Here is a 27,934-nt window from a genome sequence, read left to right as displayed (position 1 = left end):
TCCAAATATAAATACTTTATTTATACATTTCACTAAACACTTATGATAGATTGCAAATGACCAATTGTCAACACCTTGAATAACAGCAGTAGTAAGAGGGACTATTGTACTTGTTGCAATAATGAGCATAATGGCAGATGGCCACCGTGGCCTTGTGAGGGAACTTTCAGTGTGATAAAGGAGGGACCCTCTGCTGCATTGTTGTCTTGCTAATGGCCATTTCATCTGGCCCATCACAGTCTAGTGGGACACACTATGCTTTACAAAAAGAAAATACTTTTACAGTTTCATGCTCATGACCAGTCATGTCTACATCCATTCACCCCCCTGACAATACGTACAGCTCTGGATATAATGAAGAGACCACTGCACATTTTTCTAATGTCATTCGAATGAGTTGACAGTCATATTCAAAATGAAGAGATCATTGCAAATTTAAATACAGTGCGACCGTCAACTTATTCAAATGTCACTTGGCAACTGTAGGGTGACATCAGAAATCCGTGCAGTGGTCTCTTCATTTTTTCCCCAGAACTGTATGTGACCAGTCTGACATTTCCAGTGTCAACATTCTGTGATTTTTTATTTCACATCTCTGTGGGAACACATGGTTGTTCTAACCGTCATTATTGCATAAAGTGCTCAGAAACATGGAAAGGGTTAACAAAGGCTGGGTGCCAAGAAGAACAGCTGCTTATGCCACTAGTTATTGTGGTCAAAATTATTCCAAGACAACTGGTGTGAGACTGCAGCTTTATTCACGATACCGGGAGCATGTTACCCACACGAAGTCAAAGTAACAAGCCCACACATCTGTGGGTGAAGTCAGTTCTTATACTCCTAACACACACACACATGGAAAATCACTAGATCACTTTAGTGAGTCTTTAACCACCTGGTGATTAACAGAGATAAGGATGTTTACAAGAACTCATCAACCTAAACCATGTTTGTGTTTCATGGGGTCACCAAGGGGCCACCATCCTCACATTGCCACAGCAAGGGTTCTGGCTATCTTCACATTCCTAAAGCCAGGATGGCACCTAAAGTTCATTCTATAAGTCAGCTATAGTAAATGGTTAATACAAGAGTTTAAATGGTTAATACAATGAAAAACATAAAATTTATCCCACATATTCCCCCCTGTGGAGCTATGAAGCTACATCCCTAATACAATGATATATATGCAACTACATGAATCAACATTACAATTGGCTATAAGAGTTAATCACATTGAAAAACATAGTAACAAGTTACTTTCTATGGCTATGTGATTATTGACGTTTTAAATCCATATTACAAATGGAAAAGAAAACACAAGAAAATAAAAAATAAAAAATAAACCAGGTATTTAAAACAGGGTCAGACTCATTTTACACTTCTGTTACTAACATGTTTCCTCTATTTCAATATTCGGCACTTCTCTGAATGGAAAGATATCTTCATAAGGTCCAGTTGGCCCGAAGCCTTGAGACCTGTAATTCTTTTTGTGAGGTTTACTCGCATTAACATAACTTGCCACTGTGGTCCGTTTGTTCAGAGCTCTAATGACACAAGCTAATATGAACTTCCCTATAAAAAGTATCACAAGGAAAATCACCACAGGGACAAGGAAAGGTAATCCAATTTTTAACATCATCGTCAGGATTTTGGAGGCAGTTGTACCAAATCTTGTTTCAAAATCTTCAAGGAACATATCAAAAGCTGAAAGTGGTGGAGGATCAGGCATAGCCTTTCTTATACCTTCAACGTATTGGGTGACATTGTTATACTCATCGGGCACTAAAAAGCAACATGAGGTCTCCACCACCTGACACAGACCACCTTGCTCAGCTAACAGCAAATCTAAGGCCATTCTATGGGCTATAAGTTCAGTTCGCATAGCTCTTACTTCTTCATTTAACATAGACAGTGCAAATGCTGTTTCATTTGCTAGACTTTGCAGGTGATAAGCTAGGCCATTGATTTTCTGTAATGCTGCCACTACACCACCCCACAAAGAAAAAGTCAAACCCACAGTATTTCCCTGTCCCGTCCATGGATCTGCTATAACATATCCTTTCCATTTACTCATACCTCCTGAAGTATAAGACATCTCTCTTTTCTCTCTATGGGGATGTTCAGTAGAATGTTGTTGATTAGACTGTTTTTCCTGTAAAATCCAAATTGTCGGCGCAATAGCAGCTATGTAACACGTTCCTACAGCATTTGTAGGCCAGTAAGAATATGCCATTTTACCACATACCCAATACATGCCCATGGGAAGCGCAAAATTGAAGTTTGGACTTGGAACACTGCTATACCTCACTAGAGGAAAATAATTTCCTCCTAGCCAAATACCAGGTTCACTCTGTGTGGCAGAAGAGTCTGGTTGATCATACATTGCTTTGAGATAATATTGGCATTTACTATGTCCTAATTGTTTCCTAATGATGTTATCTTCTTTGGGGGACTTAACAGATAAGCACACAAATCCTTTAGTAACTGACACCTGTGTAGTTTCAAGGTTCCATCCAGACTCCCTTAAAGGAAATCCACTATTATTGCAAACAGTATAAGGTTTTGCTGCTTGAGGCGTAGCTTGACCCTTTGTGCTCGGAACAGGCCAATAGTTGCTATACTTTGCATTTACATCTGAATTAATCCATCCTAACTTTCTCTTCGACCCTTCTCTTGTTTCATTTAACCATACTGAATCCATTAAGGTTAACATGATATTCAAAGATGAGCCATGCAGGAATTTTTCTATGTTTTCTAACCCCACTTCTGAAAGACACTGAGGGCTGGTACATAGTCGAGCAGCAGCACAAACTGAGTCCTGAAATGTCCTGTAGGGAAACACACGCATCTGAAAAGCTTTTTCTTGACATACCCAACATGTATCATTATTTCCTGTTAACGTTGTTTTGGCACGGAAGGCTAACTCGCAGGCTTTATTGCTACCACAAACTTCTTCCCTGAGGGAGGCTGATATAACCCTTAGGTGAATAATAAGCAACAGTAACACCAACATTTTCTGTTCTCTCAGTTATTCAAAACCAAAAATAAAACCTAATCCTAATCTTCAACAGCAGAGCTGACTTGGGTTTTTTAGGCCCTCCTCAGGTTACTGTCCAAATAAAATTAAACAAAAATAACAAACTTGTAACGTTTATCTAGCTAAACTGAGACAAACTATTGTATATGGTGCTAATGAATTTTAGTAGTCTCCTTTAATGTCTGTATTCTTCAGCCTGCAAGCAATGTTTGTCAATCCTCTCGTACCACCACTTGTTGGTTATGATATTCAGTTCAGTCCATGTAGTGTTCTGGATCCTTCACCACTCTGCAGTGTGACAAATGGACCCAAGTGTCTCTTTCCGCAATCCTTACGGCTGTAGGTGTAGATAGTAGTACTTCAAAAGGTCCTCTCCAGCGTTCCTGATTCCAATGTTTCCTTCTCAAATCTTTGATGAGTACCCACGCTCCTGGCTCAACTGGGTGTGTCCTCTGGAAATTTTGTGGAAGGGCCGACGCCACCTGTTGAGAAACAGAAGATAGAGCAGCAATCAGTTCTCGCATGTAACTCATCATTGTTCTATCTACATCCTCTAGGTTAGGTGGGTGTGGTAACCCTGGAGCCGGCAAGGGACGTCCGGTCAAAATCTCAAAAGGGCTAAACCCTGTAGATCTTGATGAACGGCCTCTGAGGTAGAGAAGAGCTAAAGGAAGAGCTGTCACCCAATCCAGTCCTGTTGACACTGTAATCTTAGTCAATTTTGCTTTCAACATTGAATTAGTTCTCTCAACAGCACCCGCACTTTGTGGATGATACGCACAATGGGTTCTGAAGTCAATTTGCAATTTCTCTGACAGCATTTTAATAATCCTATTCACAAAATGTGCTCCATTATCTGAGGTCAGTTTCTTGGGAACTCCCCATCGAGGCACAACATCTCTCATTAAAGCCTTAGCTACTGATAAAGCATTTGCATGCTTGACTGGATAACATTCAGGCCATTTGGAGAACATGTCAACTATCACCAAACAATATTCATATCCTCTACATTTGGTTAATTGAATGAAATCCATCATAATGTGCTCAAATGGGCCTTGAGGTGGTGGGTGATGTCCTTCCTTTACTCTCATTGTGGGTGCAACATTGAATTTTAAGCATGTCATGCACCTCGCACAATACATGGTTGCTACTGTAGTGAATCCTGGTGCAAAATAGATTTTCTCTACTGCCTGTGTCATAGCATTAGCATTTGCATGGTCTAAACCATGTGATAGTTTAGCGATAATGTGAAAACAAGACTTTGTAAGAACCGGCCTGCCTGTTGGGGTATGTACCCACAAACCATGCGTATTTTCCTTACAATTCTTCCATTTCCGTTTTTCTTTATTATCTGATGCTTTCTGTGCTTCCTTTAAAGCCTCCTCAGATGTCACTACATCTGGTATTTGTAAATTCAAAAAGGAATGCACTGTGTTCTCTGATTTCAAAAATTCAGGTGGTATTTTGGTCACTCCCACTCCCCCCTGCGCGGCTCTTTTAGCTGCCGCGTCTGCCCTACCATTGCCCACGCTGATAACATCTTTATTGGCGGTGTGGGCTGCACATTTTACAACTGCCACAGCTGCAGGGAGCAAAATGGCATCCAGCAATAGTGCTATCAAATCTTTGTGCTGTAAAGGTTTGCCTGTTGCCGTAAGAAAACCTCTTTCTTTCCAAATTGCACCATGGTCATGTACAATTCCCCAAGTATACCGACTATCAGTATAAATGCAAACAGATTTTCCTTTAGCCAAAATACATGCTCTATATAAGGCTATTAGTTCAGCTGCTTGAGCAGAAAAAGAACCTGGGAGGGAGTGAGATTCAACCACTTCAAATTGATTCACTACAGAGTAACCAGTCCCTACCTCTCCGGACTCCAAACGCTTAGATGATCCATCAACAAACAAGATTAGGTCAGGATTTGATAAAGGTGTTTCAGAAATGTCAGGGCGAGGTTTAGTACAAATAGAGACAACCTCACAGCAATCATGCAAATCACCATCATCTGCTGTTGGCAATAGAGTTGCTGGATTAAGTGTTGTACAACGTGCAAGGGTTACATGAGTAAGAGTTAATAACACATGCTGATATGTCAGGAGACGTGCCGGTGTAAGATGTGCAGTTTTTGCTTGTAGAAGCAGTGAGTGTACTTCATGTGGGACATGTACAGTGAGTGGATGCAACAACACAATGTCAGCACAAGCTAACACCCCACTGGCAGCTGCTGCTACAGACTTCAAACAAGGAATCATTCCTCTTGCTACAGGATCTAATTGCTTAGATAAGTAAGCCACTGGTCTGTGCTGACCCCCATGTTGTTGACATAACACCCCCGACATGTACCCTGCTTTCTCACACACAAACAAGTGGAAGGGTAGGTCATAATTAGGCAACCCCAGAGCTGGGGCTGACACTAATGCTTGTTTAAGGTCAACAAAAGCTTTATCACAGTCGTCAGTCCAAGTCAGTTCGTCAGTCAATTGTTTACAGGTATTTGCACAAGCTTGAAGAGCCTGTGCTCTTTCTGTATAAGTTAAAATCCATGCACGGCAGTAGCCAACCATTCCTAGGAAACGCAACAGTTGCTGCTTTGTCTTGGGTCTAGGACAAGCAGTTATAGCTGAGATGCGAGATGCATCTAGGGCCCGACAGCCAGGAGTGAGTATGTGACCCAAATACTTAACTCTCTCCTGACAGAGTTGCAACTTTTGTTTGGAGACTTTAAGTCCCACATTGGCCAGAAATGTTAAGATTGCCACAGTGTCAATCTGACACGCCTCTTTCGATGGACTCGCAATTAAAACATCATCGACATAAGAGATAATTGTACTATTGGCTGGCGAAATAAATTGTGAAAGGCAGGATACCAGAGCTTCATTGAAGACTGATGGTGACTCTGTGTACCCTTGAGGAAGGCGTGTCCATGTATAACGTTGTCCTTTAAAAGTAAACGCAAACCAAAATTGACTAGAGGGATCCACTCTAATTGTAAAGTATGCATTTTTAATGTCAATGACTGTGAACCATGTTGTATCTGGTGGCAAAGTTGACAGGATAGTGCAAGGATTAGGCACAATGGGATGTCTTGGCTGAACTGCCTCATTAACAAGTCGTAAATCTTGGACAAATCTCCAAGTGTTATCAGGCTTCTTGATAGGGAGGATTGGTGTGTTGCAAGGTGAGGTGGGGCATGGAACAATAGCTCCTCTCTTAAGCAATGCCTTAAATGTTGGTTCTATCCCCAGTTCAGCTTCTTTTGATAGTGGATACTGGGTTTTGGACGGATAATGTGATGTTTTAGCCTGTACAGTTATTGGCTGAGCAGTAGATAAAGTCCCAAAATCATAGCTATCCTTTGCCCATAATGTCTCAGGTACTGCTGATAGAAGTTTAGCTTTTTCCTCAGCAGTCAGAGTCATCCACTCCTCCTGTTGTACCGAGGAAGGTTCTGGCTTTACAAACAGATGTCTCTGCACAGGAGTGACAGTTAAAGAGCTCCACTTTTGGAAAAAATATGCCTCTTGTGAGGATGAATAAAACACGCCAGGGGTGTGTTCAATAGGCACCCAATCTTTTGCATGCACACATGCCTTAACTATTGGTCCACAATCACACCATTCCCCTTGTGTTTTTTCCAAAGGCACATGGGGATAAGAATTCGAGTTTGCAAACAAAGATGTCAGACCAGGTGACAGGTCTACTACAGCTGCAGCGTAGCTTTTAGTTGTAATAATGCCGGCTATGGAAATAGTCTTAACACTATGTCCTACTTGGTACCATTTTTCAACATATTCCGGTTCCGGGTTATCCTGAAAGGATGACATCACACATTGCAAGTACTCTGGAGTTGCCTTATCTCCCTGGACCGAGACTGGTGAAGTTAATACTACACTAGGCTGTGTGCATTCGTACCCTATCCAAGTTGGGCATGTTATCTGACAAAACAAAGATGTAGGACCCTCTAATCCCACCCCATTATGTGTGAGTGAAATAGTAAGCTGTAGTTTACACATTAAGTCTCGGCCCAGTAAATTTTCCGGGCAAACACTGCTGAGGAGGAATGGGTGTTCTAATGCATAATCTTCATATTGAACTACCAAAGGGTTAGAAACTGGCTCTGCTATTAACTGACCTGACGCTCCTGTAACATTCACTACTCTAGTACTTTTCATCGTTTCAAACTTACAACTATCCTTCTTTCCCAACGTGCTAATATCTGCCCCTGTATCAACCAAAAAAGAAAAAATATCGCCATTCAAGAAAAGAGAGAGTTTGGGCTGTGCTGTAGCATTCAGAGTGAGTTGAGGAAACAGTCCAAGCTGTAAATCAGAAGTGTCACCACGGGGTCCCGGCGCCCCCTGTTCCAAGTCCGCCCTGTCCTATTCAGCCTTGTTGTGCTGTGACCAGACAGGGGGTTGAGAGCGCTGCTGTGATGGGTGACCCCAGTGCTGTCCCTGATTTGCCCTGTTGCACTGGCGTGCAAAATGGCCCATTCTTCCACAATCCCAACATTCCCTGCTGTTGTCCCACGTCTCAGCCCCTCGACCACGTCCATATCCACCACTTACTCCCTGTCCGCCTCTCCCCCCGTTACCACCTCCTCCTCTGCCCCTGGAGCCTCCCCCTCTCTGCACACTGCTTTGGTAGAAACTGAGCGCTGCATCATGAAAGTCATCCTGCTTCTTTTGATCACTCTTCTCTTTAAGTCTCTCACAATTTTCAGCATATTGCAACAGTTCATTCGGAGCCGCAGTGCTCCAAGTAACAAGGTGATTCTTAACATAGTCCATGAGATCCTTTCTCCCACCTAGGATGAAATACTGTCTGGTCAACGCTTCCTTCTGTGCTGCATTGGTGGTCCCTCCCCCGTGCTTAGTCACTGCTTGTGCTACTCTTCCCAAGAACTCTCTAGCTGTTTCCTTTGAACCTTGAGTGATGGCCATTTTAGTCCAATCCTCAGTGGCTGTATAACAAGTCCTCAGAGCAGTAAACACATCAGCCAACGCTTGTTGGTATCTGTCTTCACCTGATGGTATTGCAACTGCTGGATGATTAGCAGGCACAGCAGGGGCAGTACGATCTATATCAAGGGGCATTTGTTCTCTTAACTGTAACCAATGTGGGGCACACTTTTTTGACAATATAGCAGCCGCTTCAGCTGTGGTGGGTCTATAAATTCTGTCCATGCGTTTGACTGCTTCTATGAATGCCTCTATGCCCTCTTCTGGCTTTGGGAGAGCTGTTGACACTGATTTCATTTCTTCAGGAAGCCATGGTCTAACCACACTGACTAATTGTCCATTGTGACCAGGCATGTGAATGATTGGGGCTTGGAAGGCTTCAGTAGGAAAATCTGAGCTAGCTGAGACATATGTATCTGTGTCTTCATCGGTGTCATCAAGAGACAAGACACGTCTGCCCCACTTCACTCCATCCTGCTCATAGCGCAATCTATCAACACCTGCCCCTTTATTCTGTCTTTCTGGTCGTTGGCGGGGAGTCTGTGCTAGTTTGGGGAGAGGGGCCTCTGCAGCAGGCACTAGTTGTGCGGGTTGGGGAGTATACAGTACTGGGGTAGGCTGAGGCAAAGGTGGCTGTAGCTGTGGCAAGGGTGGCGGAGGTGGAAGTAGCTGTGGGAGTGGTGGATACACCATGGCCCAAGTATCATCATAGTTGGGAGGCTTGAACCGTGTAGCAGGTGGGGCTGTTGGTTCTGGCTCACTCTTCTGCACATATACATCTGCTTCCGAGTCTGTTGTCATCTGGGCAGCCCTTACCCCTCTCTCTTCTTTACAAACTTGTCTTTCCCTCTGCTCCTTCGCTTGTCTTCTCTGCCCTTCTCTATCCATCGCTTCTTTTTCCCATTGCCCAAATAACTCTGGTTTAAAAGGTCTAACCTTACTTTCCATCATAGCCCTACATTCACTTAGCTTTTCTATGCTCAACACTCCTGATAAAGGAAATTTCCCTTCAGTCCACCTATTCCACTTACTTAGTACTTTCTCATCTACACAGTCAGGTCCATATCTTCTACACATGTCCCTCAGACACCCAGGGCTCTCTAACCTCCTAGGGTTACTAGCTTTGCTGTTACTACTCCCCATTTCAGTGTCCCCTTGATATTTTTATTATGCCAATTGCCTTACGCCTAAGATCAGAGTAAAACCAACAACATGTGATGACAATCCAAGCAGATACCCAAAGTACAAAACACACAAACACTCAAAACACACAAAAACCCAAAACACACAATGCGCATAACCGGTTGCACTGGCTACTCATAGACAGCACGGCCACTACCACTATATCTGGCAGGAAATATCAGAGTACTCAACCACTGTCTACGCATAGACAGCAAACCCACTACCACTATCACTGGCAGGAAAATGTGCACTCACCACCTACTCATAGGCAGCAGACCCACTACCACTATCACTGGCAGGAAAAATGTGCACCCACTACCTACGCATAGGCAGTAAACCCACTACCACTATCACTGGCAGGAAAACGTTCTACCTCTATCTAGGCAGAACCCGTGTACACAATCACCCTATTTTACAGGCTTAAAAGAATGTAAAATCAGGGACTCACCACCAAGTTGTCTGTGACCACCAAACACGGGTGTTACCGTATCCGAGTCACAGGAGGATTCCCTCTGGCCAGGCTGGGTGCCGCTGAGCAGTATTGGTTGCTGTTGACGGCCTTCTCCCAAGATCACAAAGAGATCTCCCTCCAGCTGGTATTGTTGGGTCCTGCGCCGTTGGTCCTCCTCGCTATGCCTCAGAGATAGGTAATCCCATCCTCGTCGCCAAATATGTGGTCAAAATTATTCCAAGACAACTGGTGTGAGACTGCAGCTTTATTCACGATACCGGGAGCATGTTACCCACACGAAGTCAAAGTAACAAGCCCACACATCTGTGGGTGAAGTCAGTTCTTATACTCCTAACACACACACACATGGAAAATCACTAGATCACTTTAGTGAGTCTTTAACCACCTGGTGATTAACAGAGATAAGGATGTTTACAAGAACTCATCAACCTAAACCATGTTTGTGTTTCATGGGGTCACCAAGGGGCCACCATCCTCACATTGCCACAGCAAGGGTTCTGGCTATCTTCACATTCCTAAAGCCAGGATGGCACCTAAAGTTCATTCTATAAGTCAGCTATAGTAAATGGTTAATACAAGAGTTTAAATGGTTAATACAATGAAAAACATAAAATTTATCCCACATATTCACCATATAACACGATCCAATGATATTTTACATTGTAAAAAGTTTCAAATGCTTGAAATTCATTTTAATTGTAAATTCTAATATGGTGTCAAAAATACTTATTCTGAATCTACTTCAGATAAATCTAAAGAGCTTTGCTTTAAAATCTCTTAGCACAAACACTGTGAGCTTGAGTTTTTGACCTTAAAAAATATTCAGAGAACTTGGAGAATTTCCCCCGACAAAATACAAAGACACAGACATATGTGATCTGTAGACATTCATTTGGAAAAGGTCAAATGAATGTCAAACTGAAACGCCTGCTCAACAGGGACTTGACATCTTGCTATCTTACTGTATGTTAATCAGATCTGCTGGGTTAATAAAACAGGGCCACTAGTATAAATCCTATTTAATGTCTTCTTAAAGGAGAAATCTAGCCATTTTTCACACAGATCTTCGTTTCTCAAGGGCACAGAGTACTGCACAGTAGCTGCCTGGTTACTTTGGCTGTTGGAACTAGCAGCTCGAGTTCGGTAAAACTGATTGTTTTCTTTTTTTTCCGTACAGACAGTACTCGATGACCTCGAGAAACAGAGATCAATGTGAAAAATCGCTGGATTTCTCCTTTGAACAGTATTTGATAAAGAATGTACACTGTATTTTAATTGACAAGTGGTATCTGGATTTGACTTTGACTCAAAAGGCTTAAATATTAATTTTATAAATATGACCCGTGTTCATCACTGGAAGCGTACTTGTAGTGAAACGCAAAATCAATGTTTTCTGGTTGTATCCCTCTAATCAGACGGACTAAATTCTGCAAAGCTGTTTGTCAGTCTCCAGGTGTGCCAGCTATTCTGCTGTCTCTAGTGCCCTGTGATACAGGTCTGTCTTTTCTATTTGTCTGTTTGGGGGAAACTCAAAGAAGGCAGCATGGAAATGAGGAGATGAATATGTGGGAGTTCCCTAGAGGGATAAGGCTGACATAGAGCGCTCTTATCTGGCTGTGTGGATAGGCGGTGTGGTGAAAGGAGCAATATGCTGGGCGTGTGGTCGGTCTCTCCCTTTGATGTGGACATGTGTGTTAATGAGAGTGGCTTCCCACTGGGTTACTCTATGAGGGTGCTCTTGGTGGTGAACTGGAGGCCCTCCTCCTTCAGTCTGGTGAGAACAGGACCGTAGATGTCCTTGGTCATCGGCACCACAAGCCCTTTTGTTGTGATTTCACCTGTACAAATGAGAAGCAATGCAGTAAGATGACAGATCAACACTACCCAGCACTTCCATCAGAGCAAGTGTGTAAACAAGATCACTGACCATTAAGAACCATCTGAGCAGCGATGGCAGCCGGATAGCCCACTGTTTTAGCCATGGCAGAGAAGCCGCTGGGCTCGCCGTACACCACCAGGCCGATGTGCTTGGTCTCCAGCTCTCCTGAAGAGTGCCTGATGCCCACGTCGTTTCTCATGATGATCATGTCTCGCTCGCCCTTGTCTGGGGAGAGGGAGCACAGGGAGGAATGTCACACTGTATGGGAGTTGACTTAGATTGGCAAAGAATAGAATAGGGATGAGAATGGTGAAAAAGAGAAATTATACTTCTACTTCTCATGGAAACTTCAACTTCAATATGATTTTATTAACTTTTTTTAGACACGCTGTAAACCTTATTTTCATATACTAAATGAAAGTGTCTGCGGAGTTCCCATAACCATGGGAACAGAAAGTTACACAAAAAAATTCTAGAAAAGTGTGCCGTAAAACAAGGCAGAGTAAATGATTGAAGTGAACAAAGACATGCAGTGATGATTTGTGATGTCCATGTGAGATCAGTTGGAGGCTTTAGAGGAAGTGCTCACCAAAAGCCAGCCTGGCCTCCAGGTGCTTAGCCACTGCTCCCAGGATGCTGTCAGCATGGGGCACTGCCTCTTCACTTAGCATCCCAAACCTGAGCAAGCAAACAGTCAACCAGTCAAGGGCCTCGGGTGCTTTGGATGCTAGTGCCTGTAAAGACTACACAAGAAACAGAACGGGATATTTCTTCACTGTCTTTCAGCCGGGCTCTCACCATTTCAACATTTCCATGCGGAAGTCGTCCTTGTCGATGCGCTCGTACACGGCCTCCTGAAAGGCGTCATCCCCAACGGACGAGGGCAGGCCGATCTGCTGGCACAGCAGGGCTCTCTGTTGGAGGGAACACAAAGTGAGACCATCATGTAAGACTCCTTCAGAACACCTTCACAGCAAACCCAGTTACTACAGTAGTAACAGAGCAGGCTGGGCCACATCACCAAGAGATGTTACACAGAGTCAGTGGTGTGTTGCCCGAGTCCCTGTCAGCCTGTTCTGAGGTCAGTATCATGGGCTCCCTACCCAGGACACGGGCACAGCCGTGTGGTGCAGCATGGGGCACGGCTCTGTGTTGATCAGGCCCAGCTTCACAAACCCACTCATCGCCCGCGTGAAGCCCTGCACAACAAACACACACACACAGTTGAATTCAATCACTACCACTTGGATCAGGATTTTTCTTGATACACATTACAATTTCTTATCCCCATGGACAAGTCCCCCCCCCCCCCGACACACACATACACACTAACAGCTCATTAAAATCACTACCACTTGGGATTATGATTGACCCATTACAATGTCCAGTCCCCTAGACCACTACAATGTCCAGTCTGAGCTGCAGGGCCGGAGCAGAGGGGAGGGCTGGCTCACCCTGAAGCGCAGCGTCCCCCTGATGAGCGTGTGGGCGGCCTGGATGCCGTAGGGCTCGGCGTACTTGGTGCTGTCGCGGTTGGGGAAGCCCTCCAGGCTGAAGCCCGGCAAGAAGTCCATGGGCACGGTGGACTCCATCAGGGAGCCTCCTGCTGGCACAGTGATCACCTGAGCAGCACAGAGGGGACAGAGAGAACGCGCTGGGACCATCTCACATTGCTCTCAAGCGACACCCCACCCCACCCCACCCCACCAGTATCATGGATGCCTTCAATTCCACAATAGCACAATACCACTTGTTGTGTGACCTAAGTCTTTGCGTTGTCAATGTGTTGGGTGGCTGCTGTATCAGCCGTGTGCTGTACCTCATTGTCCTTGAGGAAGATGGCTGGGCTGATGGTGTTGAGGAGGACGCCGTAGGGGCTCCAGCTGAACTTGTAGCGCAGCGGGTTGTCTGAGCACTCTGGGGCCGGCAGACCCCCACAGAAGGAGGTGTAGTATTCCACCTGGAACACAGACATGTGCACATAGTAGACAAACAAAGGACCGGCTGATGTTGGAATGCTTTTCCTTGAGTGAGCACAGCAAGGGGAATAAATCCTGTTCAGGACCTGGGACCGTACTCACAAAGAATTTTAAGGCTAAAAGTAGCTCCAAACTGGAAACTCGAATTTAAGAGAAACTTCTAAAAGTAATGGGCGTGTCGTTCGTTACTTTAGGACTCCTAAGCACCTAAGCACCTGTAGTACCAAAGTCTGGGACAGCTTAAAAGTTGTCGAGAGGACTCCTAACTCCTATTCTATAAAGACCTATTCACAAACAATCCTAAGCCGCTTTTTGTGGCATTTCACATCGTGATGTTTTGAAATGATATGCGGTAACGGGCTCTCAATCGCAAGGGAATATTTGTGCATACTAAGGGATGCAATAACAACAACCAAAACTATCATTGCATGTAAACTAAATGTCTCTAACATATCATTGTAAATCATGCGAATGTACGTTTTTTCATACAGATTAATTTAAAACATGTTGCAAATACTGATTCAATCTGTAGTGTATTTCATTATGCTACTGTAGGTCTTTCTTTCTTTACACTTAAGAAGTATATTGTTTCCTTTAATATTAAAAATAGTAATTGTTTTATGCTAAGCCTAAAACATTTAGGGGCCGGACTTGAAGGAGCCAAAATCATTTATTTACTTTGTGCCGTGTCCATGGGTATTTCTCAAAGTCAAGAGCTCGTCCTTGATAGAATGCTTTCTTTCAAGTCGAGTGCTAGAGAGACAAGGCTACACACCTTCCCAGTACCCCCTCCAGCCATCAAGATCGCATGCAATGGAACAGCCTAGCGAGTGTGGAAGTGCACGTCAATTGTGCACGGTTCCGGCTGCGCGCTTAATTAGAACCGTGGAAATTGTGCTGCTTTTACAGGAGTTCCGACAACTGCAGCTGCACTTTCCTCTAAATAAACGTTTTGGAGTAGCCTACAGTATTTCCACATTCGACTTGGTCTACACATATCACAATCTGTAGTTTATAATTATGTTAGTGTCAATGGAATGTTATACCGATAACTGGCAACAGCAACGGTAATGTTAAACTTCTACAAAGTTCGTATTGGGCGAAATTCTGAGATAAATTAATAGCAAGTCTATCACAACTTGTTCATGCACATTGACATATGCATTTATGATGAATATGCACAATAACTTGATAAATGCCTGAGCAAATATACGATGGCATTAACAGAACACTTGATAAATCATATTTAGCCTACATTAACACGCACTGCTTCTTTGCATCTACTTTTCATCTCCCTCTCTCTCTTTTTTCTTTAAACCGCACCGTCAGAAAATTTCTAATTGTTCATACGCAAAGGATTGTGGGTTATTTCTTCACTCCGAGGATCCATCGATGCATCCTCCAAAATTCTCCGAAATTCTCAGAACGAAGGACTCAGTGCTTGCTAGAATTTGAAAGCATCCTTGACTTTGGAACAGTGCTTGACGAGATTTGATGACGTAACGTCCTTGAAAAAGTGGCTTGGAAGGAGCAATCCTTGACTTTGAGAAGCACCCCATGTCTGTCTTTCTGAGTCACCTCCCTCTAGTGGCTGGACCTTTAATCCATATAGGCAGGTGATGCTACCTGGAGGGCGTGACCAGAGCAGGAAGCTACAGTCTTCGAACAAAGCACAGCACAGAAGCTCAGGGAGAAGCTGCCCAGTTGAATCTTTAGTTTATCTTTGCCATCCTTATTTTCATGAACTTTCAAGAACTTTTATTCTCCTTGGACAAGTGGGTCAGACACTCTAGCTCAGCCACCAGTGGTCAATTGAAATTGGACAAAATAGGAAAAACCACTACAAGGCTATTTGCTTTGTCTTACTCTCTAATCGTTTAGGCTAGGCCTATTTATTCATCATCTTTCACAGTAAATAAATAGCGCACACATTCTCACCAGCTAAGACCTGTCACTTGTCATCGTAGGGGCGGTTGCCATCATTCCCGCGTTAAAATCATCAGCCAATTAAGCTTGAGCATGAGAAAGGACGTCAACCATAGCAACAGAGCTCCTATCTTAGGAGTTGTCTTTTTTCCTTACGATGAGAAGGTCTGACTCTGAGAGGCTTAGTGAATAACTTTTAAGGGAAAACTCGTAGCTAAAATCTTTTAGTGCGATTTAGGAGTAAGATAAAATGCTTTGTGAATACGGGCCTTGAGCTTTAGGAACAGACCTTATGTGTTGTGTGGTTGGAACTTCCTGTTCGAGCTATAGGAACAGACGGTATGTGTTGTGTGGTTGGAACTTCCTGTTAGAGCTATAGACCTCTGAAGTTCGCCTACAATACAGCTACCATCTTTGCCCAAATAAGGAGTTCAGGTATCTTGAGATTTTTTCTATGGAAAAATAACATGGGGATTTTCAATTATCGCACCTGTTAAACTCTCGCGGGGATGATGACATTGGAAATGCAGACGTTTTTCGCTACGCAGTTTTGTCCACTGCCGTCTAGTGGATACTGTGATCTTCGGTAGGTGAAGATGGCACACTTTGATCTTTGCTACCCCAGAGCTAACTTACAATGCAACTTGCCATAGGCAGTTAGCTTCAATTAACTCCCGGATCTCCTTATATGGGCAAAGATGGTAGCTTTGGATCCTTTTTGTGGGCGAACTTCAGAGGTCTATAGGACCAGACAGAATGTGTTGTGTGGTTGGAACTTCCTGTTAGAGCTATAGGACCAGACAGAATGTGTTGTGTGGTAGTGGAAGCTGTGGGGGAGAAATGAACATACAGGGGAACACATGGAAAGTCAATATGGCGAGTCTGCAGTCAATATGCCAACTGTACACAGCATCATTCAGTCATCTCAGACAGCCAACATACTCACACACAGCCAAAAACGGTGTAGGGTCATGGCTAGGTGTGAACAAACACAGTAACGTAATCCCCATATGTACTCCCACAGACTAGGGCGCATGCTCACACACGGTACCTACAGTGGCTCCGTCTGCCTTGGCCTGGTCAATGCACTCCATAGCCAGCATGTGGTCGATGCCAGGGTCCAGTCCCATCTCATTCACTATGGTGATCCCAGCCTCCTCAGCACTAGAACACAACACCACCAATCACTAACGTAAGCTATTCCATACTGTGCCCAGGGTGGAACACCATTCCGTACAGTTGACACTTGTGGTGGAATTAAGCAAGAAGCCACTCAAGTCAAGTAGTTTACGCTGATTTTAGAACAGCTACAGGGTTTCTTTTAGACATAACCCCCCCTTTGTTCTAAAATCAGCGTAAACTACGGAGTTGACTGGCTTAATGCTTAAGTGCCAACTGTACAGAATGGTGTTCCATGGGCACCGTACAGGACACGGTTACCTTGCGTTAACAGCAGACACGCTCACATGAGCATGCCCCAAGCTATCTCCTGGTGCACAGTGTGTTGGGACTCAGACAGCACTACGGGCGATGGTGAGAGCATGCCCAGAGAGGAGGGGGGGACTGGCTGTGAGGAGGTGTGTAGCTGACGCAGACTGGGCGTGGCTGTACCTCTGCTGCAGCTCCTTCATGGCTGGGCTCAGGTAGCTGGCGGTGACCAGGTTCACCTTCTTCTTGATGCAGTGCTTGGCCACAACCGGGTGATACCCATACGGCAGCATACTGCACACACACACAGATGAAGGTTCAGTCCATACACGTCTTGAATTATTTCAAAGAATACTACAGGACAGCATTTAGTAAGAGAAGAACATTTATACAATCACTAACAAAGCTTGGACAAAGATCTTAGAGTTCTGTACATTAAACTGAACTCGGATCTCCATTCATAATTTAATCTTGTCAACTCAAACATTTTAGTTGTTAATATACACTTTCGGCAATATAGAATATTGTCAATGTTATTTCCATTAGTACAGTTATTACTCATCTGACTCAATCAGTCAGTCTTTGAATTTGACTAATGTAAGCTGTTGTTAGCAGTGCTCTGCTACCTGATCACCAGGTCATGGTCTTTGATGAGGGACTCCATGTGGCCCTCCTGGCTGGTCACGTCCAGCATGACGGGGATGGTGTTGGGGTATTTACTGGCCAGCTCCTCCGCCTGGCTCAGCAGCACCGAGGCTGCCAGCACAACCACACAGAGCAGCCACACACAACACACAACACACAACACATGCAGACCAAAGAGAAGGAACTCCTTTTAGGGGCATTACAACACAAGGGTTGACACAACACAACTGAGGAACTAGGAGAGCAGAGTAACCGCCTGCCTCTCATTCAAGTGGCAGTAAACCATTGTGCAGATAAAGAGAGATCTCTTACCTACGGTGACCTGAGTGCCAGGGTTCCGGGTCAGGTACTCAATGACCGGTCCAGACACATATCCGGAGCCCAGCAACAGAACTCGCTTCATTCCGCCTTTCTTCAGGATCTGCTCCGATTCCCTGCAAGACATCACACAGTTCACTTATACAGCAATGACCAAATGGAAAACCCATCCAAGTTTTATGATTTTATGAAGCCCATTATGGTTCCAAGGTACAATTTTATAAAATCATCAAGGATCACAAGTTACTATTATCAGAAAAAAACAAAACCAGAATTACTTCACAAGATTATACCTTACAATTACAACACTACACCTTTTTTACATAGATCACACACACAATTATAGCAGGCAATGGATTTGTGCCCAGTTATATGGATCATGAATAAGTGATGGAAAATGCAACAAATGCAGTCGATGATCTGATCAAAACTTGAATTACAGAGAAGCAAAGCTGAACATGGCATGAGCATGAACACCCTCATGAAATGACTCGCTGAATCCCTCATGAAACAGCACCAGTCTCAGAATCAGCTTCAGCTCTAGGCCTCCAGTCATTTAGCTCAGCACTGCGGCTAGAGACTGATCACAGATCATTAACAGCAGTGGCATCTAAATCCCCCCTCTAATGCAGGGGCTGCCAGATCAGCAATTCACAGCCAGACTCTGTGCACTGAGTCCCCAGCAGCCTATCACGCGTGCCTGGGCTTAATTGGATCTGACATGGCACCTGTGCACCAGCGGAGCACTAAGTCCCCAATCACAGACTGGAGCTCTTTGGAAATCTAGTCTGCACTGGAAGTATGCATGCAGATAGAACTGTGCGCATTACACAGCACCCTCAACATCTACTGGCACCCACGATAAAGAGGAGATCAAAAATCAGCTTTTCACAGTGAAAAAACTAATTGTGAAGGGAAGCAAATTCGTTCTTAGGAGAAACAACATAACATATGTAACATATATAACACATAAAAAACAACATAATCAACATGTCAAATACAGGCATCCCTGTATCTCCTTGTAAAGTCTCCCTTTGCCAATAAAAGAGCTCTTAGTCTTCTATGAAATCTCATAAAGTTGGAGAATACAAAGCAGGGAATTTTAGAGCATTCCTCTTTGCAGAATATCTTTGGACAATCAAGATTCCTCCTGTGCATTCTCCTCTTAAGCTCACCCCACTGGTTTCCTATGGAATTCAGATCAGCACACTGAGAGAAACTTGATTTTGTGTTAAGTAAACATCTTTTCACACATATTTACCAGGGGCGCCAATAAACGTGGAGGGTATGTATGCATGTATACAGTATACTTTGGGGTCCACAATAAAAAAATATATTAGAATTGGTACCTTTGAAGGTGACACTGAAATTACTACAATTCAAGCTCATTCTACGGGAGAACTGAAATGTCATGCAGATTGTAACTTATCAAAATGATAACACATATTGTAAAAATAAAATATAAAAAGGAGCTAACAACTGTTGTTAGTCAATTTAAAGTATTTTTTTTTTTAATCCTTCATCCTTTTCTAGATCAAGTAAATTAGGTACATGCAACAGACAATAAAACTTGCGCACAGTAGATCATGTCAATGCGTCTGAACAACAAGCTATTGATCTACCATAGCAGCCTTAAAAGACAGAAATGGGACCAACGTAGATGTCCTCCTGCAGATTTAGACTACATATATAACATGCACATGGATGAGCCAAGGTGAAAAAAGTCTGCATGGATCACTAGTCACTAATTAGTATGTCTCAGACTGGGTTAAGCTGAAACATGAGATATCGCTGTGATTGATAATAGCATGTTAGCATGTTGATTAGACTTATGAGTGCAATTATGATGCAATTGATTAGACAGACAGAGAGCCATGTTAACTGCTTTAAAGCAGTCTGGAGGGCATATCGAGGGCAGAAATGAGTGAATACAAGTGAATATTGCTTGATGGGATGATTGCGTGATTGATTGTTGAAAAAAGTAGTGGATGGAAGAAGGTGATGGCGACATTGGGAGAGAGTGAGAGACGATCTACCCACAAGAGAGCAGATAGACGTGGTGTCTCAGCGATGCCGTGTGCTAGCCATGCAACATGTTAGCCTGGCAGAGGGTGAGGGGAAGGTTGGCACACCACCACACCATGACTGCACTGTGCAGGAAAACAACAAGGTCAGGGGTTAGTGAGGGCTCCCTACTGCAGCGCTGCCCGGCTGCTCAAAGGCTACAGTGGAGGGCATCAAACAGCTCCTCCATGAGACACGAGGACACTATTTACTGCAGATCACTAGCCTAGATGCACACTGGCTCAAAGGAAGCACATTTGGGAAGGGATCCAAGAGTTATTTCAACCATCATTAGTCATGCAATCTACATATGCTGAAGCTTCCATTAACTGTGTCTATAAATAGTTATAGAAATATTTTTATTCTACGTGGTAATACATTCTGTGGTTTTGTGCTCGACAAGCTAGTGGTCAAAAGCAAAATGCTTTACCTGATACGCAATCTGTAGAGATATCATCCTTAGAAAAGTCACACTCATCCATGAGGTGACAAGTACCATTTCCAAAGCAATTTTATTAAATTTCTTTGTCAACATTGACCAAAAGTAACTTAGAAATACAAAGGAAAACATCAAGCTTTCTTTTTGAATCAAACACTTTTTGAATAGTAAAAAGACATTCTTTAATAAACAAAATACCAAGCATTTTCTAAATATATATATTTTAACTACAGCATACTGAAACAAGTATGTATTAATTTCACAATCCAGGGTTAAAAAGATCAAACCTTACCTTCTTTCTCTAAGTTTCTCAATGTATTCAAACTTCGGAGCTAGTTTCCCGTTAGTTGTTATCACTGCCTGTAACAACAACAAAAAATGAAATGTCACATATTATAAAAATGGCTTATGCAGAGTTAAGATGTCCCCAGTCTGGTTAGGAGACCAGCAGGAATTTAACAATCCCACTGTCATTTCATCAATGGGATTTTAATGAGTTCGGTCATATTTGTTACTGAAGTACTGAGAGGGCATAGATGACCAAAATGCATGGTGTGTGTATAAAGTTGGGAAAACTGGAAACAGCATAAAGTCCAACGATTGCAGGTTTCTACCAACAAACTGAGCACAAATGACTCACTTACGTCTTTCACTTGTGGGGAAAAGTCCTCTTCATCAAGTGGTCTAGTTGCATCTGAAGGCAGCTGTTAGAACAAAACCAGGCAAAGGACATGAAGGAACATCTCAAGAAAAGCACAAAACATGGAGTCGGAGAATACAAAACAAAGGGTGGCGACAAAGACACAGAAACACTATAGTCTGCTGCTCAAAACAACCCTCTTTACCGGGCAACCCAACTGAAGGCTTCTTTAAGTGCACACATACATAAAAGCCAATCAGGAAGCTCAGACAAATATTCACACTTCATGGTGTGTCTTACCCAGTCTTTGTCTTACCATCTCCCAAATGTAGGGGAACAATCGGTCTCCAAAGTACTCTGTGGCCTCAATAGGCATTTGAGCAGGTAAGTTATCAATGGAGCACATGAGGATGCCGTTGCCTTCCACGCTGCCAAGAGTAAGGATTAAGCCAGAAGAACAATGTCAAGGAGAGGGTACAACAAAGGCATCCATCAACATCCAACTCTACCAGAAATGATAACAACATTGAAAATGATACATTTTGGCAACACAGTTGTGAGAAAAACAGATTGAAGCAGAACAAATATCTGAAATATTGAACCTAGTAGTTGTCAGGAAGTGGGAAATAAATTGATTAGTGTTGATTAGGGTGTATGGGCTGGGTGTGTGTGTTTTGTACCTGTCGTGGTCTATATGTTGGTCTGCGTCATACATACAGAATGGCTTATCAATGGTGGTGCACTCAGTCATGAACTCGATGGAGCCTCCTGTGTCTGCCGAGATGTCACAGATGGCCAGCAGCCTGTGGGCCAGAGCAAACATGGCTACTCACACTGCTACTCACACGGCTACGCTTCTCATTTGCACTCACATCTTGGCCACAAATTGGCACCCGTGCAGACATACTCATCTGTTCCTATGGTCAATTAATATGTTGAGACAGACATCGTGCTTGCTATAATGAGAACATTCAGATAATGGCAATAAATGGCTATCACACTGAAAATAATTCTTTCAACAAATAATACAAAATTCTCTATCCCAATGGCATAATGCACAGAGGAATAGGGCAAGGACAAAGACAAAGAAAGCCAACTGTACGTCCGTTGTGATGGGTGGAAATTAATCAGTGGGTATCTATGCATAGCTATAAACTATACACTAATCAGACCCACTGATATGGTGCTGAGACAGACATCATTATCATTATTGATATGATTACATTACTACATTTAAATACGTAATTTAAGTTTTGTTTTCTGTGGTCTGATGATTGGAAAAAGAATGTATGGTGTAGAGCTTTATAAAGATACCGGGAAGCTAGAATTCATATTAGTCCAAGGTTGAGGAAAGTGTCAGCAATTGTGCATGAATCATAACAAACATGCAGGAAACGGCCCTGAAGGGAAAGTTGAAGTTCATGGCAAGATTTACAATGTCCACAAACGACACACAATCTAGCTCTAGTCCACAAGGTCATGTTTGAGCAGGGGTCTAGTTTAAACACTACAGAGGATAAGGCTATCTCACTGAGCAGCAATGTTCTTACTCTCTGACCTATGGACAAACTCAATAGTGTTGGACTACTACTGTGTCTACATACAGTAAACTACCCTAGCCTGGCATAGCCCTCCGTAAGCTTCCGCTCAATTTTCATTTCCCTACAGCATTACGTACGATAATAATACGAGGGTTTGGTATGACCTGGCTAAAACTACCCTGACCTTGGGCAGAACATAGTTACATCTTCCCTATCGTAAACTGGATAAATGGCAAGAAACCCTGACAAAACAGTTCACATAATATTCTACATAAAACGATACATAAGGCTGTTTCATATCCATGAAGGGGTCATTGTGGGTCACAGGTTAGAACTCAGATCAGAGGGTGTAAATAAGGACTGGAGAGGGGCATGTGGCTCACTTGTGGGGCAGCCCAGGTGAGCCCTCAGTGGCATGGGCAGAGGGCTTGATGGGTCGCATGAGCCTCTGGGCATCAAGCCGGCGGAGCAACCTGGGGGTATGAGGGTCCCAGTAGATCCCATTTATCAGACACGTGGCATATGGGGCCACCTGAGGAAACAGACCACAGGAGAACAATGCGTTTTAGAGGTGCAACAAGTCACCTTCATAGTGCCAAGCCTACTGTGCTCCAATTGTCTTCCACCTCATCTTAAAGTTAAAGACAAAGAATAAATGAATAAATAATAAGTCACCAAAGAAAACACTGAAATAGCCATGCAAAGTAATACAGCACTAACAAGTGTGTATAATCTGGAAATGGCAGTATTCCAGCCCTTCAACTAATTACAAGGAATCAAGGCTTGCTGCATAAAAGTATACACTAAGGTGCTGCACAAGTGTTGCTAAGGTGCTAAGGTGCTCTTCACACCTTGAACAATAAATGTCCAAAAATGCCTGATGCGATAAAAAGATTTTTACGGTTAAGTTAAACACAGAATATCAGTGGACAGAGTTCTGTTTGTGAACTTCTTCTCAAAGCACAAACACTAACAAGATTACACAAGGAAAGACAAAAACAAGGGAAAATAGGAAAGAGGACTTGGAAGGCCCCGTAATACCCCACATGTGCACTTGGTTTAAAATGGTTGCCTCATTTGACTCCACAAAACCATGTGGCTTGACCTCACTGCCACTCTCTCCTGTGGACGTGCTGCAGACACTGAGCCAATCAGCTCACGCCAAGAGAGGCCTGAAACTGGCCCGGCCAATAGATTGTCAAGAGCACATGAGTGGCGGCAGCAGGTGGAAGTGTGGCCAGCAGAGCTACTCACGCTGACTCTGAAGTGGGAGGTGTAGCGCTCGGGGTGATGCTCATATTCCAGTGGGTCATAAAGGGCATCGCTTTTCCTGATCAGGTGATGGTGGCGACTGAGAACAGTGGCATACACTTTTGTCATGTCTGAAATCAAACAGAGTCAAAAAACCACAAACTGAGCACCATTCACATTTCATTTCCCACAACTTCTAAAACCAACAATAGAGAGAATTTTGAGCACTTATTGAATATGGAAAATGGAAAATCACTCTGTACCTCCTGATAAAGAAACGTCCTTCAATTCATGGGGCTCCACATATTCACAGGGAAGCTCGTTAAGGATTTCTTGTGCACCCTATAATGAGAAAAGTTGTGATGAAGAGTGGCTTAAAATCTATCGCAACATCAAACATTTTTTTCAGTAATCTTCAATGTATCTTGCATATAGATGAAAAATCCCATATACATAACATTTCGACAAAATCACAACCAAAAGAGATGGATGCCAGTGTGTGCTCTGTGTGGTTCTTATACTTCACCTTGGAGACATTGCCTGTTCCAGTAAAGACAAAGGTAAGAGGGCCAATAGACTTGGGCATGAGGCCAAGAGAGATCTCGTACCCACAGTCTCTCACTGCCTGTACGGCCTGACTGACATTTCTGTAGTTGTGTGCCATCCCAATATGCTGTTGAAATAGGACACAGGATTGAGATAAGACACAATAGTGACACAACAGTTCTTGGTAATAAATAACTTTTAGGTTTAGGAACTCCCCAGAACTTGTGACTGATTTTGACAAAATTGTACAGAATAGTACATTTGGGTCTTTATAAGCCAAAATGTATTTGGCAAGCAATTCTGTGAAGCAGTTGAAACTATTGAAGTTAAGAATAAAGTGACAAAGCCTCTACCATAAACGGTGTGTGATGTCCCAAGGCAAGGAAGCGCAGTCCTAGGCCATGTAGGATATTAATCATACCTGCCGACAAAGGAGAGTGAACACCATATGGATATGGATGTGGAACAGGCCCAAACACACTTGCTCAGTGAGGATGTGCATCATCAGATTGAAAAATGCTTGTGTTCAATGAGAAAATATTATGACAAAAATGTGACATGCCTTTGCACATTTGTCTGGCATACATGAACAAAGATAATTATGTTAAAATCTCTGAACTGTTTATTATACAGTGGGTTCAGTAAGTATTTGAACCCATGCTAAAGTTGACAAAAAAGAGGAATATAAAATCATCTTTTGAGAATTGATTGTAGTGCCTTAATCGAAAAAAAAAGAGTAACCCACTGTATATTAGCCTCCTGGATTTCAGTTCAAACTCCATGATATGTTTGTGATTTTGTCAGCCTGTAAATCTACAACTTAACTATAAAACTACATGCAAACAAAACTTACCTTAACATTGTAAAAACCTGCATATTGTGCATATTTTTCTCAACAACGGCAAAGTTAACACTGCCTACCTGCTACACCTGCCCACTGACCAAAGGCAACAATACGGAAGCCGTTGGGATCCACCATCTTCTCATAGTCAATCAGGCGGACTTCCTAGACGAGTCGAAGTGCAGTGTGTGCCACATCAAAATAGATTCAAAATAAATCTTGACTTAAAACCAAAATCTGTGATCTTTAACCCTCCCTCTAACAACAATATCTTCTTACAATAATCGCTTACAGAAACACTATGGACTATCAACACTACTGTTTAATTTAATGCCCAATTAATATTGGAGTTATAACTGTCACATAAAGTAGATACACTATTCTTGTGCTTTGCATTTAAAACAGAAATAAGACATTCAAAAACTGAATTTCTTCATACACCCTCTATAAATGAGTGTCAATCACCATGATCATGAAAGGTTTAACTGAATCTTATTGGTTCTGTGTTTAAAGTTATTCCCATGGCAGGCCCAGGTCTGGACAGATATTCTGCAGCATACCTTTTTGAGAAGGTCATCAAGAAGGCCCATATTTGCCTCTTGTGCTTTGATGGTATGAGAGAAGAAGGCATATGTCTTATGAGGGTACACCCCCTCCTCAGGTGGTCTCTTGACCCCGATGATGAGAGATGCCTCGGAGATGTCCTCCTGGATGACGGCCCCAGCTCTTTCGTAGTACTAAGAAAACCCCCACCATCACAGAAGGTCAGTACGCACCTAGAACACTTCACCACTGTACACTGACAATCTTATTCAACTGTATTGCGTAGAAATGCAATCTGTCTAGTCCAATTCCAAATCCGTATATGGACGGTCTCATCATATAGCCTATTCTTTATGAACTACTAGTAAATCTTGCAGTTACACTTTCAGATGCTAGTTCCAAACGGATAGGGGATTCTGGTACAAATCCTCCAGCCTTGATCAACTCACTTTCTCATGGATGGCCCGTCTGTTGGAGGGCTGCACCAGCACTTTGTGCCCTACGGCAGTAATCTCCTTCACATGGCGTGGGGCGAGGGGGGCGCGGCGCTCCCACACATTGATGTCCTCGCGGCGGATGGCCATCACATATTTGTGGTGATTGTAACGCTTCTGACTACAATGCCAGCCCCTCAAGCTCTGGTTCTGGGGTCTAATGAGTCGTAACATGGTATCCCCAGTTTACAGCAAAGTATGTAATGCTTATCACTGTACCTGTGAGCTGGTGAGAGATAACCAGGTAACAGATGACAATTATCATAGTCGAGCAAAAATGAAAGACAACAAGCAAAACAGGTCGTTCATGCACAAAGAGTTGCCCGGAAAGAGGATTTAAGGTAAGGATTTAATATGCAGACCTCTATAAATGTATGCAGTTGTGCATGTCAATTGGGAACATATTAGATAGACAGATAGCCAGACAGACAGATAGATAGATAGATAGATAGATAGATAGATAGATAGATAGATAGATAGATAGATAGATAGATAGATAGATAGATAGATAGATAGATAGATAGATAGATAGATAGATAGATAGATAGATAAATAGATAGATAGATAAATAGATAGATAGATAGATAGATAGATAGATAGATAGAGACAGAAAGATTACTTTATTCATCCCCAAAGGGAAATGTTACAGCAGCAATTAATCATATAATCATATCACACATTGGTAAAAAATGAATACAATGGTCATTCACGTTGCATTATTTAAGTTGTTAAAGGCAATAGTGACTATTGAGGTTTCATCACATTAGACACGTATTTGAGATATTACATGTGGTAGCCTGCATGGAAAGAAATGTCACCAGAATGTCTTTAAAACAACCTTGAACCTGGAGTATCATCGTTCAACTCAAGGCAAGATCATTCGAAAATGAAACAAAGGTCAAGGATGATATTCTGCAGAAATAAAGTTAGGTGGCAACGAAAAAGTTGTATAACTTTCTACGCATGGCAAGTGCACATCGATGGAAATGAAGCCGTAACAAATCAGAGGCGTTGCACAAGGCTGAAGCAATTAAGTTAGCGTACATTACAGTCTGAGGAACTGGGCAATGCATGCAAAGGGATCAACAGGTGGAAACAACAGGAATCAATTTCTGCAAACAAGAGGAAAACATGTTCCTACCTTTGAGGTAAACTTAATTCAGTTTCCCTGTTGATGTGGCCTGAACTCCGCCAACTTGCTAACGTTAGCTTGTTTGTCTGCAATGTTTGTATGGTGTGGCAGATACCGCAACTCTAACATTAACGTTGGAACTTCTGTGACATGTCAGGGGCAACGTGAACAGTGTTTAACACCGCGTTCGTTCTTCAAAGTAGGATTCAGCGACCATATGAAATCAAACCGTAATTAGTAAAAAAATATGTGATTGAGTGAAACAACGAGGTAGCTGCTTGTAGTCGGCTGTAGAACTAAAGTATCTTGCGTCAGAGCAGACGAAACTGAAGCCCTCTCCAAAAGGCTTCGACCAATCCCACTCCGAGAAGAGAATCGGCCTCTTGCTGCTTGTCCTTGACGTATCCGTCGCAATGTTATGACGACCTGTGGTGCCCGTGGTGTGTTTGGTTTACAGGTGTTTTCTGTTTTGGCATATCTGTAAAATGTTCATGTCTTGTAGGAGTCCATTGTTTTGTCTATGTTAATCACATGATAGGCGTTGTGTGGCATGAATGTCTTGTCTTTACTCACTTAACTTTTTCTACAGATGTTGAAGGTTGAACGCATACAA

At 43.0% G+C, this 27,934-nt stretch overlaps 1 protein-coding gene across 2 annotated transcripts; it reads right to left on the bottom strand.

Annotated features, from left to right (window-relative positions):
• aass (aminoadipate-semialdehyde synthase) lies at positions 1–27,658 on the bottom strand. 2 transcript variants are annotated; one of them, XR_009940474.1, is made up of 25 exons: positions 27,331–27,658; positions 26,145–26,415; positions 25,713–25,889; positions 25,233–25,317; positions 24,665–24,732; positions 24,292–24,438; positions 24,029–24,107; positions 23,769–23,896; positions 22,898–23,046; positions 21,654–21,776; positions 21,290–21,401; positions 20,978–21,037; positions 20,626–20,693; positions 17,825–17,946; positions 17,494–17,623; positions 17,051–17,161; positions 16,495–16,603; positions 13,354–13,494; positions 12,989–13,156; positions 12,638–12,733; positions 12,333–12,448; positions 12,124–12,212; positions 11,583–11,759; positions 9,632–11,493; positions 1–3,519 (listed from the first exon to the last, which is right to left on the bottom strand). XR_009940474.1 is itself a non-coding variant. In XM_062548340.1 (24 exons), exons 2-24 carry the CDS (start codon positions 26,361–26,363, stop codon positions 11,375–11,377), a joined length of 2,793 nt encoding a protein of 930 aa, XP_062404324.1. In that variant the 5' UTR covers positions 26,364–26,415; positions 27,331–27,658; the 3' UTR covers positions 9,336–11,374. The 2 variants fall into 2 exon arrangements, 1 of the variants encoding a protein (XP_062404324.1); XM_062548340.1 differs by lacking the exon at positions 1–3,519 and having other exon boundaries at positions 9,336–11,493.
• Positions 27,659–27,934: the final 276 nt, after the last annotated feature.

This window comes from Sardina pilchardus, chromosome 10, assembly GCF_963854185.1.
Source record: "Sardina pilchardus chromosome 10, fSarPil1.1, whole genome shotgun sequence".
NCBI classification, from domain to species: Eukaryota; Metazoa; Chordata; class Actinopteri; order Clupeiformes; family Clupeidae; genus Sardina; species Sardina pilchardus.
Note: the sequence above shows the minus strand (reverse complement) of the source record. Positions and strands in the feature narration are given on the sequence as shown.

What these genes read in the sequence shown, in the direction of transcription:
- aass (XM_062548340.1), bottom strand. Translation starts at nt 26,363, where the DNA reads ATGTTACGACTCATTAGACCCCAGAACCAGAGCTTGAGGGGCTGGCAT. An exon ending in GAACAGGCAATGTCTCCAAG is followed by an intron (nt 24,108 to 24,291) that starts GTGAAGTATAAG and finishes TTCTCATTATAG; the next exon opens with GGTGCACAAGAAATCCTTAA. An exon ending in CGGCTGTGCCCGTGTCCTGG is followed by an intron (nt 12,449 to 12,637) that starts GTAGGGAGCCCA and finishes TCCCTCCAACAG; the next exon opens with AGAGCCCTGCTGTGCCAGCA.